General features: G+C 36.6%; 1 protein-coding gene across 5 annotated transcripts in view; it reads left to right on the forward strand.

Annotated features, from left to right (window-relative positions):
• PIBF1 (progesterone immunomodulatory binding factor 1) overlaps nucleotides 1-17,830 on the forward strand; it is a 244,453-nt gene that overhangs the window by 124,559 nt on the left and 102,064 nt on the right. For all 5 annotated transcript variants that reach the window (XM_007960565.3, XM_073014386.1, XM_073014384.1 and 2 more), the window contains exon 12: nucleotides 12,481-12,631. In XM_007960565.3, coding sequence (XP_007958756.3) covers nucleotides 12,481-12,631 — 151 coding nt within the window. The remainder of the gene's footprint in view (nucleotides 1-12,480; nucleotides 12,632-17,830) is intronic.

Here is a 17,830-nt window from a genome sequence, read left to right on the forward strand (position 1 = left end):
TAGCTGATGCTTTCTGGAAAGCACCACCTCCTTGCAGAAGGCCAACCAGCATAAAAATAGAGCATTAAACCACCAAAGCTAAGAACCCTCATGGAGTCCATTGCACCCTCTGCCACTCCACCGGAATAGGTGCTGGTATCCATGATGGAGAGACCCACAGACAGTTCACATCACAAGACTGTGCAGAAACCCCCAGTACCAGCCTGGAGCTGAGTAGACTTACTGGGTGGCTAGACCCAGAAGAGCGACAACAATCACTGCAGTTCGGCTGACAGGAAGCCACATCCACAGGAAAACGGGGAGAGTACTACATCAAGAGAACACCTCGTGGGACAAAAGAATCTGAACAACAACCTTCAGCCCTTGACTTTACCTCTGACAGAGCCTACCCAAATGAGAAGGAACCAGAAAACCAACCCTGGTAATATAACAAAACGAGGCTCTTCAGCGCCCCCCAAAATCACACTAGTTCACCAGCAGTGGATCCAAACCAAGAAAGCCCTGATTTACCTGAAAAAGAATTTAAGAGGTTAGTTATTAAGCTAATCAGGGAGGAACCAGAGAAAGGTGAAGTCCAGTGCAAGGAAATCCAAAAAGAAATGGTACAAGTAGTGAAGGGAGAAATATTCAAGGAAATAGCTAAAAGAAAAAAAAAAACAATCAAAAATTCAGTAAACTTTGGACATGCTTTTAGAAATGCGAAATGCTCTGGAAAGTCTCAGCCATAGAATTGAACAAGTAGAAGAAAGAAATTCAGAACTTGAAGACAAGGTCTTTGAATTAACACAATCCAACAGAGACAAAGAAAAAAGAATATGAAAATACGAACAAAGCCTCCAAGAAGTATGGGATTATGTTAAACAACCAAACCTAAGAATAATCGGTGTTCCTGAGGAAGAAGACAGTCCTAAAAGCTTGGAAAACGTATTTGGGGGAATAATTGACGAAAACTTCCTTGGCCTTGCTAGAGACCTAGATATACAAATACAAGAAGCACAAAGAACACCTGGGGAATTCATTGCAAAAAGATTTTCACTTAGGCACATTGCTATCAGGTTATCCAAAGTTAAGACGAAGGAAAGAATCTTAAGAGCTGTGACAGCAGATTTCTCAGCAGAAAGCCTGCAAGCTAGAAAGGATTGGAGGGTCCTATCTTCAGCCTCCTCAAACAAAACAATTATAAGCCAATAATTTTGTATCTGGCAAAACTAAGCATCATAAATGAAGGAAAGATACACTCATTTTCAGATAAACAAATGCTGAGAGAATTCACCGTTACCAAGCCACCAGTACAAGAACAGCTAAAAGGAGCTCTAAATCTTGAAACAAATCCTGGAAACATATCAAAACAAAATATCTTTAAAACATAAATCACACAGGACCTATAAAACAAAAATATAAGTTAAAAATCAAAACAATAAAAAGTAGACAGTCAACAAAGAGCATGATGAATGCAATGGTACCTCGCATTTCAATGCTAGCATTGGATGTAAATGGCCTAAATGCTCCACTTAAAAAAGGTACAGAATCGCAGAATGGATGAGAACTCACAAACTAACTATCTGCTGCCTTCAGGAGACACACCTAACAAATAAGGACTCACATAAACTTAAAGGGGTGGAAAAGGCATTTTATGCAAATGGACACCAAAAGCAAGCAGGAGTAGCTATTCTTGTATCACACAAAAAAAACTTTAAAGCAACAGTGGTTGAAAGAGACAAAGAGGAACATTGTATAATGGTAAAAGGCCTTGTCCAACAGGAAAATATCACAATGCATCTAATACTAGAGCTCCCACATTTATAAAACAATTACTAATAGACCTAAGAAGTGAGATAGACAGCAACACAATAATAGTGGAGGACTTCAGTACTCCACTGACAGCATCAGACAGGTCTTCAAGACAGAAAGTCAACAAAGAAACAATGGATTTAACTGGATTTAAACTGTACCTTGGAATAGATGAACATAACAGATACAAACAGAACATTTCATCCAACAACTGCAGAATACACATTCTATTCAACAGCACATGGAACTTTCTCCAAGATAGACCATATGATAGGCCATAAAATGAGCCTCAATAAATTTAAGAAAATTGAAATTATATCAAGCACTCTGTCAGACTGCAGTAGAATAAAACTGGAAATCAACTCTAGAAGGAACCTTCAAAACCACACAAATACATGGAAGTTAAATAACCTGTTCCTGAATGAGCATTGGGTCAAAAATGAAATCAAGATGGAAATTTAAAAATTGTTTGAACTGAATGACAATAATGACACAACCTATCCAAACCTCTGGAATACAGCTAAGGCAAAGCTAAGAGGAAGATTCATGGCCCTAAACACCTACATCAAAAAGTCTGAAAGAGCACAAACAGACAATGTAAGGTCACACCTGAAGAAACTAGAGAAACAAGAATAAACCAAACCCAGCAGAAGAAAGGAAATAACCAAGATCAGAGCAGAACTAAATGAAATTTCAACAACAACAACAACAAAAATACACAAGATAAATGAAACAAAAAGCTGGTTCTTTGAAAAGATAAATAAAATTGATAGATCATTCCAGGCATGGTGGTTCATGCCTGTAATCCCAGCACTTTGGGAGGTTGAGGTAGGCAGATTACCTGAGGTTGGGAGTTTGAGTCCAGCCTGACCAACATGGAGAAACCCCGTCTCTACTAAAAATGCAAAAAAAAAAAAAAAAAAAAAAAAAAAAACTGGACATGGTGGATTGGTGGATGGTGGTGCATGCCTGTAATCCCAGCTACTCAGGAGGCTGAGGTAGGAGAATTGCTGGAACTTGGGAGGCGGAGGTTGCAGTGAGCAGAAACTGCACCATTGCACTCCAGCCAGGGCAACAAGCGAAACTCCATCTCAAAAAAAAAAAAAAATGATAGACCATTAACAAAATTAACCAAGAAAAGAAGAAAATCCAAATAACCTCACTGAGAAATGAAACAGGAGATATTACAGCTGACACCACTGAAATACAAAAGATTATTCAAGGCTACTGTGAATACCATTACACATATAAACTAGAAAACCTAAAAGAGATGGATAAATTCCTTGAAAAAATGCAACCCTCCTAGCTTAAATCAAGAAGAATTAGATACCCTGAAAAGACCAATAACAAGCAGCAAGATTGAAATGGTAATTTAAAAATTACCAAAAATAAAGTCCAGGACCAGATGGATTCACAGCAGAATTCCACCAGACATTCAAAGAAGAATTGGTACCAATCCTTTTGACACTATTTCACGAGATAGATAAAGAAGGAACCCTCCCTAATTCATTCTATGAAACCAGCATCACCCTAATACCAAAACCAGGAAAGGATACAACCAAAAAAGAAAACTACAGACCAATATCTTTGATGAACATAAATGCTAAAATCCTTAACAAATACTAGCTAACCGAATCTAACAACGTATCAAAAAGATAGTCCATCGTGACCAAGTAGATTTCATACCAGGGATGCTGGGATGGTTTAACGTATGCAAGTCAATAAATATGATACACCACATAAACAGAATTAAAAACAAAAATTATATCTCAATAGATGCAGAAAAAGCATTAGACAAAACCCAGCATCGCTTTATGATTGAAACCCTCAGCAAAATTGTCATACCTTAACATAGTAAAAGCCATCTATGACAGACCTACAGCCAACATAATACTGAATGGGAAAAAGTTGAAAGCATTCCTCCTGAGGACTGAAACAAGACAAGGATGCCCATTCTCACCACTCCTCCTCATCATAGTACTGGAAGTCCTAGCCAGAGCAATCAAACGAGAAAGAAATAATAATCCAAATCAGTAAAGAGGAAGTCAAACTGTCCTTGTTTGCTGACCATATAATCGTTTACCTTGAAAACCCTAAGGACTACTCCAGAAAGCTCCTAGAACTGATAGAACAATTCAGCAAAGTTTCCGAATCCAAGATTGATGCACACAAATCGGTAGTTTTTCTATACACCAACAGCGACCAAACAGAGTCAAATCAAGAACTCAACTCCTTTTACTATAGCTGCAAAAAATATATAAAATACTTAGGAATATTCCTAACAAAGGAGTCAAAAAACCTTTACAAGAAAAACTACAAAACACTGCTGAAAGAAATCGTAGATGACACAAACAAATGGAAACACATCCCATGCTCACGGATGTGTAGAATCAGTATTGTGAAAATGACCATACTGCCAAAAGAATCTACAAATTCAGTGAAACCCCCATCAAAATACCACCATCATTCTTCACAGAGTTAGAAAAAAACAATTCCAAAATTCATGTGGAATCAAAAAAGAGCCCACATAGCAAAAGCAAGACTAAGCAAAAAGAACAAATCTGGAGGCATCACACTACCTGATTTCAAACTATACTATAAGGCCATAGTCACCAAAACAGTGTGGTACTGGTATAAAAATAGGCACATAGACCAATGGAACAGAATAGAGAACCCAGAAATAAACCCAAATACTTACAGCCAACTGATCTATAACAAAGCAAACAAAAACATAAAGTGGGGAAAGGGCACCCTTTTCAACAAATGGTGCTGGGATAATTGGCTAGCCACATATAGGAGAATGAAATTGGATTCTCATCTCTCACCTTAATACAAAAATCAACTCAAGATGGATTAAGGACTTAAACCTAAGACCCAAAACTATAAAAATTCTAGAAGCTAATATCAGAAAAACCCATCTAGGCATTGGCTTAGGCAAGGATTCCATGACCAGAAACCCAAAAGCAATTGCAATAAAAACAAAGCTGGCCAGGTGCAGTGGCTCATGCCTGTAATCCCAGCACTTTGGGAGGCCAAGGCAGGCAGATCACATGAGGTTGGGAATTCAAGACTAGCCTGACTAACATGGAGAAACCTGATCTCTACTAAAAATACAAAATTAGCCAGGAGTGGTTGCACATGCCTGTAATCCCAGCTACTCGGGAGGCTGAGGCAGGAGAATTGCTTGAACCCGGGAGGTAGAGGTTGCGGTGAGTCGAGATCATGCCATCCCACTGCAGCCTGGGCAACCAGAGCAAAACTCCGTCTCAAAACAAAAAACAAACAAAGCTAAATAGCTGGGACCTGATTAAAGAGCTTTTGCACAGCAAAAGGAACAACCAACAGAGTAAACATACAGCCCACAAAATGGGAGAAAATCTTCACAATCTACATCTGACAAAGGACGAATATCCAGAATCTACAGTGAGCTCAAATCAGTAAGAAAAAAAACAGTCCCGTCAAAAAGTGGGCTAAGGACATGAATAGAGAGTTCTCAAAAGAAGATATACAAATGGCCAGTAAACATGAAAAAATGCTCAATATCACTAATGATTGGGGAAATGCAAAACAAAACCACGATGTAATACCCCCTTACTCCTGCAAGAATGGCCATAATCAAAGAATCAAAAAACAGTAGGCTGGACAAGGTGGCTCACACCTGTAATCCCAACACTTTGGGAGAGCGAGGCAGGTGGATCACCTGAGGTCAGGAGTTCGAGATCAGCCTGGCCAATATGGTGAAACCCTGTCTCTACTGAAAATACAAAAATTAGCTAGGCATGGTGGCGGGTGCCTGTAATCTCAGCTACTCGGGGGACTGAGGCAGGAGAATCACTGGAACCCGGAAGGAAGAGGTTGCAGTGAGCCAAGATCGTGCCACTACACTCCAGCCTGGGTGGCAAGAGCAAGACACCTTCTAAAAAAAAAAAAACAAAAAAACAAAAACACAGTAGATGTTGGCACGGTTGCGGGGATTAGGGAACACTTCTACACTTCTGGTGGGAATTTAATCTAGTACAGCTGCTATGGAAGACAGTGTGGAGATTCCTTAAAGAACTAGAAGAAGAACTACCATTTGATCCAGCAGTCCCACTACTGGGCATCTACCCAGAGGAAAATAAGTCATTATTTGAAAAAGATACTTGCACACACATTTATAGCAGCACAATTCACAATTGCAAAATGCCCATCAATCGAGTGGATAAAGAAACTGTGATATGTATATAATATATGGAATACTACTCAGCCATAGAAATGAATGAAGTAACAGCATTTGCAATGACCTAGATGAGACTAGAGACTATTATTCTAAGGGAAGTAACTCAGGAATGGAAAACCAAATGTCGCATGTTCTCACTGATACGTGGGAGCTAAGCTATAAGGATGCAAAGGCATAAGAATGATACAATGGACTTCGGGTACTTGGGGGGAAGAGTGGAATGGGGGCAAGGGGTAAAAGACTACATACATGGTGCAGTGCATACTGCTCGGGTGATGGGTGCACTAGGACCTCACAAATTACTGCTAAAGAGCTTACTTGTGTAACCAAATACCACCTGCACCCCCAATAACTTACGGAAAAATAAATAAATAAGGGCCATGTGGCTTTAAAAAAAAAAGTTGATTGTTGGCATCAGAGCCTGTAGTCTCTGCATCAGTAGGCAATATACCAAGTGGGTGGTATTACTCTTTCTTCAGCTTGTAAATATTAAGTAAACCCCCAAAATAGAAAGGAAAAAAAAGCTGATCCAGTAATTTTACTTGAAGGAATTTTATCTAAGGAAATAGAGATACGTTTATATAATAGGTTTATATAAATGATGCATGTTGCAGCATTATTTATTATGTAAAAATTGGAACTAACTTAAGTGTCCAACAGTAGATGAAGTTTTCAATTAGCATATTATAAATAGTGTATTTTGCTGTGTCCATGCACTGCATATTCTTGGGTATTTTAGATTTGGGGAAAAGGCTAATTAAAAACATGGAATGAAGGATGCAGTTGTGAAATTAGTATGGTCTTGACTATGGTTTACATGTTCAGTAAAAATCAATATACATAGAAAAACATTCGAAGGAAATAAACCCTTTTTTTTTTTTTTTTTTGGAGACAGTCTCACTCTGTCTCCCAGGTTGGAATGCAGTGTCACAATCTCGACTCACTTCGACCTCTGCCTCCCCAGTTTAAGCCATCCTCCCACCTCAGCCTCCTGAGTAGCTAAGATTGCAGGCATGCACCACCACACCCAGCTAATGTTTTTATATTTTTAGTAGAGATGGGATTTCACCATGTTGGCCAGGCTCGCCTTGAGCTCCTGACCTCAAGTGATCCCCCTGCCTCAGCCTCCCAAAGTGCTAGGATTACAGGCATGAGCCACCGTGCCCAGCCAAACATATCCAGACACTGAAGTTTATTTATAAATGGTGTAATTATGGGTGATTTTTATTTCTTCATTCTCCCCCCTAGACTAAGGCCTTTTTAAAAATATGTTACTAGGTCTCAGCCAGAGCCTGGCATATAGTTAATTGAATTGATAGTATGCAGTACTTTGTAACTGAGCATCTAAGCATGTGCTGGGCCCGATTACACACACAAATTTTAAGAATTGATTCCTGTCTTCAAGAAACTAAGAATTTTGAACAGGGCTTTGAATAGAGCTTTCTGTAATGATGGAAATGTTCTATATCTGCACTATCCAGTTCAGTAGCCACTTGCCATGTGTGGTCATTTAGCACTTGAAATATGGCTAGTGCACTGAGGAATCAAGCTTCTTTAGTTAATCTTAAATCTAAAATTAGCTACATGTATTTAGTGGCTCTGGTATTGGACTGCAAGCTCTAGACAATTAACCAGAGCATCCGCATCCTTACTGTTGGGCAGTGGTAGAATTTGAAAACTTTTCTCCTTAGTTTTATCATAAAAGAAAAACGGAAGGTCTTTTCTGCCCAGATAGAATCTCTTCTAGTGGTATTGGGTAGGGATTGGCCTGTGGGCTTTAGGCTCGACAGACCTAAGATTTGAACCCAGTTACTTACCACACTCTGAATAAATTACTCATTTTCTTTGGGAATAATAATAGCAACTGCTTCATAATGTTGTTATATCTGTTTGACTCATATAAAACAACCATTTATGCTCAGTACCAATTCATAGAAATCCTCAAAATATTGTTTTGATGCTATAGAATTTTGTTTTCGTTAAGTTGGGAAATGCTAGGAAAATGAAAGTATCTTTTCCCAAAAGATAATTATTTGTTGGGTAAAAGATAATTTTTTTTTCACTTTTCAGATCCCACAATAGTGTGCCCACTAATAAACTGAAGCATTTTAATATTCCAATTTTCCTTTCTGTATATGAAGGTTTATTTTATAGTTATAAAAATATGAAATTATAGGTCATTAAACAGAAACTACAATGCAAAGAAACAAAGTTATTCAATTAGAAGCCTTTCTCAATTGAAAATCAGATATTAGTTTCCCCTAAATTATAATGCAATTCAATTACAGGATAAATATCATAAAATACAACTGGTTTGTCTTTAATTTGAAAATACATATGTTGCATCCGTTTGTCATTTATCCAAAATATCAAAAGTTTTTTTTTTTTTTTTTTGAGAAGGAGGAGGAGGAGTCCTGCTCTGTCACCCTGGCTGTAGTGCAGTGGCGCCATCTCGGCTCACTACAACCTCCATCTCCCAAGTTCAAGTGATTCTTGTGCCTCAGCCTTTCAAATAACTGAGACTACAGGTGCGCACCACCACAACCAGCTGATTTTTGTGTTTTTAGTAAAGATGGAGTTTTGCGGTGTTGGCCATGCTGATCTCAAACTCCTTACCTCAGGTGATCCACTTGCCTCATCCTGGCAACGTGCTGGGATTACAAGCGTGAGTCACCATGCCTGGCAAAATATTTCTTTTTTAATGGCATTCATTTGATATTTTAAGACCACATAATATAGAAAATGCACTTATAATACTAGGTGACAATATCCCTTTACACAGCTATATGCACTAGATTTTTTTTAATGTATAAGGTAAGAATAAGAGATTTTGAAGAAATACACCATAAAGTTAAGGGGTTGTTAACTAAGAAATCAGCCTTATTCATTTTAATGTTTTATTTCTACTTTTTTGTTCTAGAGAAGTAATATTGTTTAATATCACACAACTAGTAAGTGACTGAACTGTGATTAGACCTTAACACCTGACCAACCTCACTTTAAAACCCATACTTTTTTCTTTTTTTTTCTTTTTTTTTTTTTTTTGAGACAGAGTCTCGCTCTGTCACCCAGGCTGGAGTGCAATCGAGTGATCTCAGCTCACCGCAACCTCTGTCTCCCAGGTTAAAGTGATTCTCCTGCCTCAGTCTCCTGAGTAGCTGGGATTACATGCGTGCACCACAATGGCTGGCTAATTTTTGTATTTTTAGTGGAGACAGGGTTTCACCATGTTGGCTAGTCTGGTCTTGAACTCCTGACCTCATGATCTGCCCATCTTGGCCTCCCAAAGTGCTGGGATTACAGGCGTGAGCCACCACACCCAGCCTAAATCCCGTACTTTTAACCACCACAATATTTAATAATATTTATTACAGTAATTTCTCCAAGATTACACTTCTGGAAAGTACTCTGATTAGTGAAACTAATTAAAGGGCCTCAGAAAATAAAGCCTTAGTGAAAAACATAAAAAATATATTAAATATATATGTATGTTTAAAAAGACATAAGCAAAATGTGTAGATGGTGTCTACATCTGAATCAACGTTCAGTATTTAAAACTTTTTTCATATACTTCAGAAAAATGCTGCAGAGTCATAATCTATTGCAGGTGATTCTCCCACACATCCTTTTTTTTCCATTTAGCTGGTTACAAACAAAATTGATTTTATAACCTCCAAAAAATTTCAACTTGCAGTTTGCAAAGGACTCTCATAGACCTGTCCACTTGGTCTCTGGATGCAGGTGACTAGTAATTATTATGCTTTGTTTAAAGGTCTTATATGGAAAAACACCTTTCTAAAACATGTTATGGTTCTAAAGATTCTGGTTGATAAAACTGAGTCTTGAGGGAATTTCTTAACATTGTGTGCCCCTATTAAACTGAAGCCTTGGGAAGACAGGGATTATTCATTTATCATTGTGTCAGCAGTGCTTAACATAGTGCCTCTCTCATAATGAATTCTCAGTAAATACTTGATGAATGAATGGTTTGATTAAGAATAATGTAGTATCATCATTTGAATCTTTTGTGGGGGGGTGGGGTTCTTGAAAGTATTTTTAAGACAATTCTCATTTATAATTAATTTATAGAGAAGTAATTTCATGACGGTAAAGATAATAGACTTTTTTGGGCTTTTACCCAATATTCTCATTGATTGTTAACTTGGGGATGATTTATTTTTGCTTAATTATTAATTGGCAAGGGCTCCCAAAATGTTGGTTTTATATATTTGTCTCTGTTTAAGGTGAAATTATAATTTTGTATTATCATTATTTAATCTTTGTATTATCATTCAGTTAATACATGTATTATTCAAAGGCAGGAAAATTTTACTGTGAGAACTTTATATTTAATGGATTCCTAAAATTAATGGGCTTATTTTAGGTATCCATGTTTAAACTGAAATGTTCGTGTATTGATTTTTACTAAAACAAATCTTTAATATTATAGCCTACCATGGGTCCAATAGTCAAGTTCTCTTTGGCTTTTCAGAAGCAGTAGTAGGTTTACTTATAACAACCACTCAGACAAATCCACAAAAACAGAAAATTCTGTAATATGGGGCACTAGTGGTATTGGGAGATACCCCACATCAATAGTTTCTCAGGATCTCTCTTTTCATGTTATGAAGATATTTTTTAAATTATATCTCTCATAATATTTTTAAAATCTCTTCTTAATACCTTATAAAATATCCCATCTTCAACATTTTGATTCTTTATCCCTAATCATTTCCCCTGTTTTTCTTCGTGTGGTGTTTTTGCTGGGGGAAGTGGGGTACAAATGAAAAAGTGTCAGCTGTGCTGTGGGAATAGTCATTTAACACTGCCTTTACTGGTTCTGTCTTTTGACAGTGGAATTAGTATCATCAGCTTCTTAATGAATTACATCCCAATGTAATGAACTCCACGTAAGCTCCACATAATTTCACTGAGCGGTGATTTTTTTATAATGAATTAACAAGTTTCTAGAAAACACATTCCCAACAAGCAAGAATAAAGAAGAAATAATCTAAAACACATTTTGTTTTTTCTGACCCAACCAGAGCCACTGGAAATCACCATAAAAATGTTGTTCCCATTTTATTCCTTCTCCACTCTCCAAAGGAATGAATATGGAGAGTGAGGGATAATGTTTTGTTTACTTTAGGGGAAAGTTTTGCTGAAAATCGAAGGAAATGACCTGAAGTGAATTAAGGAAAATTATAATTTCTGCTCATTGAGGACTGTAAATAGGTTTTCCTTCTGCCTTTTACCACATCACAGAAAACACATAATCATACACATTTTGTAATGTGAATTTTATGTCATTAGAGAAAATAGTTATCTTTAAAAGTGTTTAATTGTAGAGAATTCAAGATAATTAAATTAGTGGAACTCTATTTGCGTGAACTATTTCATGCAGAATTGTCATATATTTCTTACAGTAGCAATAGTACTTTTCAACACTATGTTCTAGGTACTCTGCTAAGCACTGTAAATTTATCATCTCATTTAATTTCTTTCAACAGTGTTTTAAGGTCAGCCTATAAAGAATAAGTAATTGGCCAAGATCACAGCTAGTAAGTGTCAAAGCCATATTGAAATCCAAATTTTTTTCTGACTCCAAACCATATTCTTCACTGTAGTAGTCTGTTGCCTCTCAGGAAACAGTATATTACTTACGCTGTATTAGGAAGCAAGTGTAATACCACTCCATAATTTAGTCTGTAATAGTAAGTAAACGTTCTAGGTAATTGGAATTTAAGCATTAAAACATTTCCTTATCACTAGAGGCATCATTTTAGTTAATTTATTGTTGTCATCATGGTGTTTCCTTCAATGAATCACCATTGGAGTGTAGGATTTTTTGCTTGTGTACAAAATGACTCCAATTTCCTTGCCTTTTGCATCTCATTTTTAATGTGTTTTAATTGTTCACAAAGGCATTTTCTGATACTGCCTCAAGCAGCACTTCACATTTGCCTTTTTATTTCCTGCTTTGAATTTATGGCTGTTCAGAAAACCAAAAATATTATTAAGATCATAGTTTGGGTAGATTCAGTAAGCTCTGATGGAAAATTGAAGGATTTATTGTCAGCATATCGTTTTTACAAACAACTTTGTAAGCCTCTGTCAGATAGTTTTGATTGCCAGGTAAATGACCTCTATGTAAATATGACATTGTATTTTTTTAAATTCTAACAAGCAAATGCTAATATTACTCCTATAATTATTCCTAATTTTAAATTCATTTTTTATCCAGCTTATAAAATAAGGATAAGGTACTTCATAATTTTCAGCTAAAAACAACTGAATTATTTACCTTAGAAATAAATATATTTAATTTCCTCATTAGTCATCTTAATTGAGCTACTTTCTCTTAATATTTAAATAATAAAAAAGCCCTGTGTATGTCTTCACATCATGTTTTTGTCTTAACTGTGCACCTATTTAATTCTGCCTTTGTAATTCTTCTCTTTCACTATTAGGTTTTAACCAAAGAATTTTATAGTCTCCAAGCCTCTTCTGAAAAACGCATTACTGAACTTCAAGCACAGAACTCGGAGCATCAAGCAAGGCTAGACATTTATGAGAAACTGGAAAAAGAGCTTGATGAAATAATAATGCAAACTGCAGAAAGTAAGTCTCCCCACACACACGGGCAACTTTTTTTTTCTGGCAACAAAAGAAGCCTGACATTATTTCTATAACTACTTTGGGACCAGACACTGTGTAATCTTAGCACTTTGGACAGCCAAGGTGGGCAAATCACTTGAGGTCAGGAGTTCGAGACCAGCCTGGCCAACATGACAAGACCCCGTCTCTACTAAAAATACAAAAAAAAAATTACCCAGGAGTGATATTGGGTAATCCCAGCTACTCCAGAGGCTGAGGCAGGAGAATTGCTTGAACCCGGAAGGCAGAGGTTGCATTGAGCCAAAATCATGCCACTGTACTCCAGCCCAGACAACAGAGCAAAACTGTCTCAAAAAAAAAAAAAGAATAAAACTACTTTGCTATATTTTCTTAAAATATAATTGGTGACTATTTCTAAATAAAATTCTGTATTTCAAATATTTGTTCATCTTCATCTCAGAAATTGCAGTCAAAAAAGAAACAAGTTAAATATTATAGCTTTTATCTTTTTTATTTTTTATCTAATTCACTTATTCTGGAATTGTTAAGTATTTACATCTGTCAGGAACTGGGGATTAGGAATTCATGGAAATAATTCCCATCTCAAGGGGTTTCTAATCTACTGGGAGAGATGAGCATAATAACAAATAATTAGAGTAGCAAGATAAATGCCATAAGCAAGAAATATGCAGTTCTCAGTGGAAATACAAAAGAGATCATTAATTAATCCCACCTTTAAAGGAGGCGAGGAATATCTAAGAGGGGAGATGACACTGGAATTAGGCCTTTTTTTTTTTTGGAGATGGAGTTTCGCTCTTGTTGCCCAGACTGGAGGCTGGAGTGCAATGATGCGATCTCAGCTCACCTCAACCTCTGCCTCCCGGTTTCAAGTGATTCTCCTGCCTCAGCCTCCGAGTCACTGGGATTACAGGCATGCACCACCACACCCACCTAATTTTGTATTTTTAGTAGAGACAGGGTTTCTCCATGTTGGTTAGGCTAGTCTCAAACTCCCGACCTCAGGTGATCCGCCCGCCTCGGCCTCCCAAATGCTGGGATTATAGACGGCCACCGTGCCCAGTCTTGGTATGAGTCTTGAACTACAAATAGAAATTCATTTGATGGTATTGTGTTATAATCTTTAATCTTTAATTTCTATTTTCCGTTTTTCTTGTTTTCCCCTCTTGTTACATTATCTTCCTGTCTTATCCCTAACATTAATATTTTAAATTAACATTTCACCGTTGGCAGTGATGTTTGCTACAGTACATTATTTGTGTTCAAAAGTCAGATAACTGTGGCATTCTTATAAAAATGGGTTTAAACTTCACTTGAAGTTGAATTTGAATCTAGGTAGGGTTCTAATTATTTTAGGCACATTTTCACATAAGGACTGTATTTACTTGTAGGCCAATGTAAGAAAAACTTTTATTTCTTTCCTATCATTGTCCTATTTCCCATTTCCAAGGTCAGTGTCTGATAACTGCAATAGATTTTAAATTTATCTTCAGTTTCTTCACGGGAGTTCAAGTAGTCTTTGTAACATTCAAATTTTCATATCATATGCCTGCTTTAATGACTTTTATTGTCTTCATTAAGACAATAAAGTCAAATTTCTTTACATGACTTTGTGATTAGCCTCATGTTTACCTTTCTACTTTTCATATCTTGCCATTCCCCTCCATGTCATATTATTGTCTTGAAAGTTTCATTTTCTTTCTTATCTCCATTACTTTGCATATGTCCCTTTGTCTAAACAAATTAGGAATAGAAGGAAACTTCCTCAGTCTGAAAAAGGGCATTTATAAAAACCAATAGCTAAAATTGTACTTAATGGTGAAATATTAAATGCTTTCCACATTAAGAGGGAGAGTAAGACAGGGATTCCTATTTTCATGATTTATATGATTTATATTAAGCACTGTATTTGAATTCCTAACCTGTGAGATAAGGATAAGAGAAGATATAAAATATATAAAAATCAGAAAGGAATAATAAGAATGTGTTTTCAGATTACCAAACAACTACTAAAACAGGTAAGTGAATATAGCAGGATATACAGTCATTACCCAAAAATATACTAGAAGTAAACAATTGGAGAAGTAGCAGCAAAAAACACAAAATACTTAGGAATAAATTTAAGCCAAAAAACCCTACAGATCATTGCTAAGAGAAAAGAACCACTCCCCCCAAAATCACGAAATATATTGTGAATTCTATCAATTTAGTGTTGTTCTAGTCACAGTGGCAGCAGGCTGTTTTGTATTTCATTCATATCGAATGCAAAGGACCGGCATATCCAAAGCAATCTTGAAAAAAGTTGAAGCCCTGTGTGGTGGTACACTCCTATAGTTCCAGCTACCTGGGAGGCTGAGGCAGGAGGATTGCTTGAGCTTAGAGGTTAAAGCCTGTAGAGTGCGATGATCGTGCCTGTGAATACCCACTGAACTCCAGCCTGGGCAACATAGCGCGACCTTCTCTCCCCTACAAAAAAAAAAGGACAAATTGGAAGAATTGCACTACCTGTTTTCAAGATTTACTATAAAGCTTCAATATCAGGCTAATATAGTACTGGCTTAAGGAAAGACAAATACAGCAATGAAACAGACTAGAAAACCCAGAAACAGATCCATACTTAAATAATAATTTCATTTTTAACAAGGCAGCAAAGCAAATAAATGGAGAAAGGAAAGTTTGTTCAGTAAATGGTACTAAAAAAAATTGGACATCTTTATGGAAATAAACTTCCGTACACCAATATTAATCTGAGACGATACCTAAATGGAATAGCTAAAACTATAAATATGTAACAGAAAACATAGGTGAGTATCTTTACAACTTGGGGTACATTAAGACCTTTTTTGACATGGCCCTTAAAAGTAATTATCATAACAGAAAAATTGATAAACTAGATATCATCAAAATTTAAAACTTTTATTCAAAAGACACCATTAAGAAATGAATAGCCAAGCACAGACTCAAAGAAAATAACCACAATTTTATGTCTGACAAAGAAATGATATCCAAAATAAGAAAATATTGAGGAGAAAATATTCACGAAACATAGATTAGACAAAAAAAAAAAACGATATCCAAGTGTGGTGGGCTGAAAAACATCCTTCTAGAGATGTCCATGTCCTGTTGGGCATAGTGACTCGTGCCTGTAATTCCAGCACTTTGGGAGGCCGAGGCATGTGGATGTCTTGAGCTCAGGAGTTCAAGACTAGCCTGACATGGTGAGACCCCATCTCTAAAAAGAAAGAGAGAAAGAGAGAGAGAGAGAGAGGAGAGAGAGAGAGAGAGAGAGAGCGAGAAGGGGAGGGAGGGAAGGAGGGAGGGAGGGAGGGAAGGAAGGAAGGAAGGAAGGAAGGAAGGAAGGAAGGAAGGAAGGGAGGGAGGGAGGGAGGGAGGGAGGGAGGGAGGGAAGAAAGGAATAAGGAAGAAAGTAAGGAAAGAAACACAGGGAAAGAAAAAGAAAGAAAAGAAAGGAAGGAAAGAAAAGAAAAATCTCCATGTCCTAGTCTTTGGAACCTCTGAAAGCTGGAAAAGGCAAGGAAACAGATTTTACCATAGAACCTCCAGACAGAACCAGCCCTACAAAGCATTGACTTCAGGTCAATGAGGCTGATTTTTGGACTTATGACCTCTAGAGCTATAAAATAATAAATTTGTATTGTTTAAACCATAAAGTCTGGCAATCTGTTACGCTACCAGTAGGAAATTAATATACCAGGATATATATTTAAAAATTTATATAACTCAGTGATAAAAAAAAAAAAGTCCTATTTAAAACATGGGCAAAATGTTTAAACACTTCACAAAGGAAGACATGTGAATGACAAGTAAGCATAATAAAAGTATTCAACATTACTAGTCATGAGGGAAAAGCAGATTAAAATCCCAGTGAGATACCACTGTATACACACAATGATGGCTGAAATTAGAAAGACTGACTATACCAAATGTTGGTGAGAAGTGGAGCAACTGGCAGTTTCTTACAAAATGATCAAACAACCTAATCAGTGATCCAGCATTTCCACTGCTTACCCAAGAGAGAAGAAGCCATGTACACATTAAAATATTTCCGCTAGAATGTTCATAGGAAATTTATTCATAGTAGTCAAAAGCTGGCAACAACCCAGGTGTTTATCTCAAAGGAAAATGGTTAATCAAACCATTATACATTCATGTAGTAGAATACTTCTCCTCGCTGAAAAGAAACAATTGACTTAACAACATGGATGAATCTGAAAAACATAAAGTATACTTTATATAATCATATAGGATGATAATACTATGATTATAGTATATAGTATGCTTATACCGTATGTTTATATAAAGTTCTAAAAGAGGCAAAAGTATGATGAAAAAAATCAAGGGGTAGGGGGTAAAAAAAATTTTTTTAATTTTTAAAAAGACAAAAATCAGAACTGTAGTTGTCTCTAAAGATGATTGTCACCAAGAATTAACTGAGAAAAGTGACATGGAACTTTCCAGGGTATTCAAATGTTCTATATCTTGATAGGGTTTGTGTTACACGTGTGTATACATTTCAAAACTTTTACATTTCAAAACTCGTTGAATGGTAGACTTTAAAAATAAAATTTATACATGGTGAAAGTTACAAATCTTATTTTTTGGAAAATAACTAAATACATATTGAACAATAATTGATGATTTGCATGTTAAACTGTTGAGGAGTGAAGTGTGCAAATGTCCGTAGCTTTCTTTGAAATGCATCAAAAAAACAGATTCATGGAAACAGGGATGGATATATGTGTAATAAACACATAGTGTGTTTGATTTAGAATGCAGATGTTGGAGCTAGGCACAGTGGCTCACGCCCTTAATCCCAGCACTTTAGGAGACCAAGGCAGGACGATTGCTTGAGCCCAGAAGTTCAGGGCCAGCCTGGGCAACATGGCAAGACCCCATCTATACAAAAAAATAAAAAATGAACCAGGCATGGTGGTGCCAGCTACATGGGAAGGTGAGGTGGAATGATCACCTGAGCCCCGAACGTCAAGGCTGTAGTAACTGTGTTCGTGCCACTGTGTTCCAGTCTGGATGACAGAGTGAGACCCTGTCTCAAAAAAAGAAAAAAAAAAAATTGCAGATGTTGAGTATATGGATGTATACTGTACAGTTTTTTCAGTGTGTCCATGTGTATAAATATTTTCTTAAAATCTTCAGAATATAGAA

This window comes from Chlorocebus sabaeus, chromosome 3 (assembly GCF_047675955.1).
Source record: "Chlorocebus sabaeus isolate Y175 chromosome 3, mChlSab1.0.hap1, whole genome shotgun sequence".
NCBI classification, from domain to species: Eukaryota; Metazoa; Chordata; class Mammalia; order Primates; family Cercopithecidae; genus Chlorocebus; species Chlorocebus sabaeus.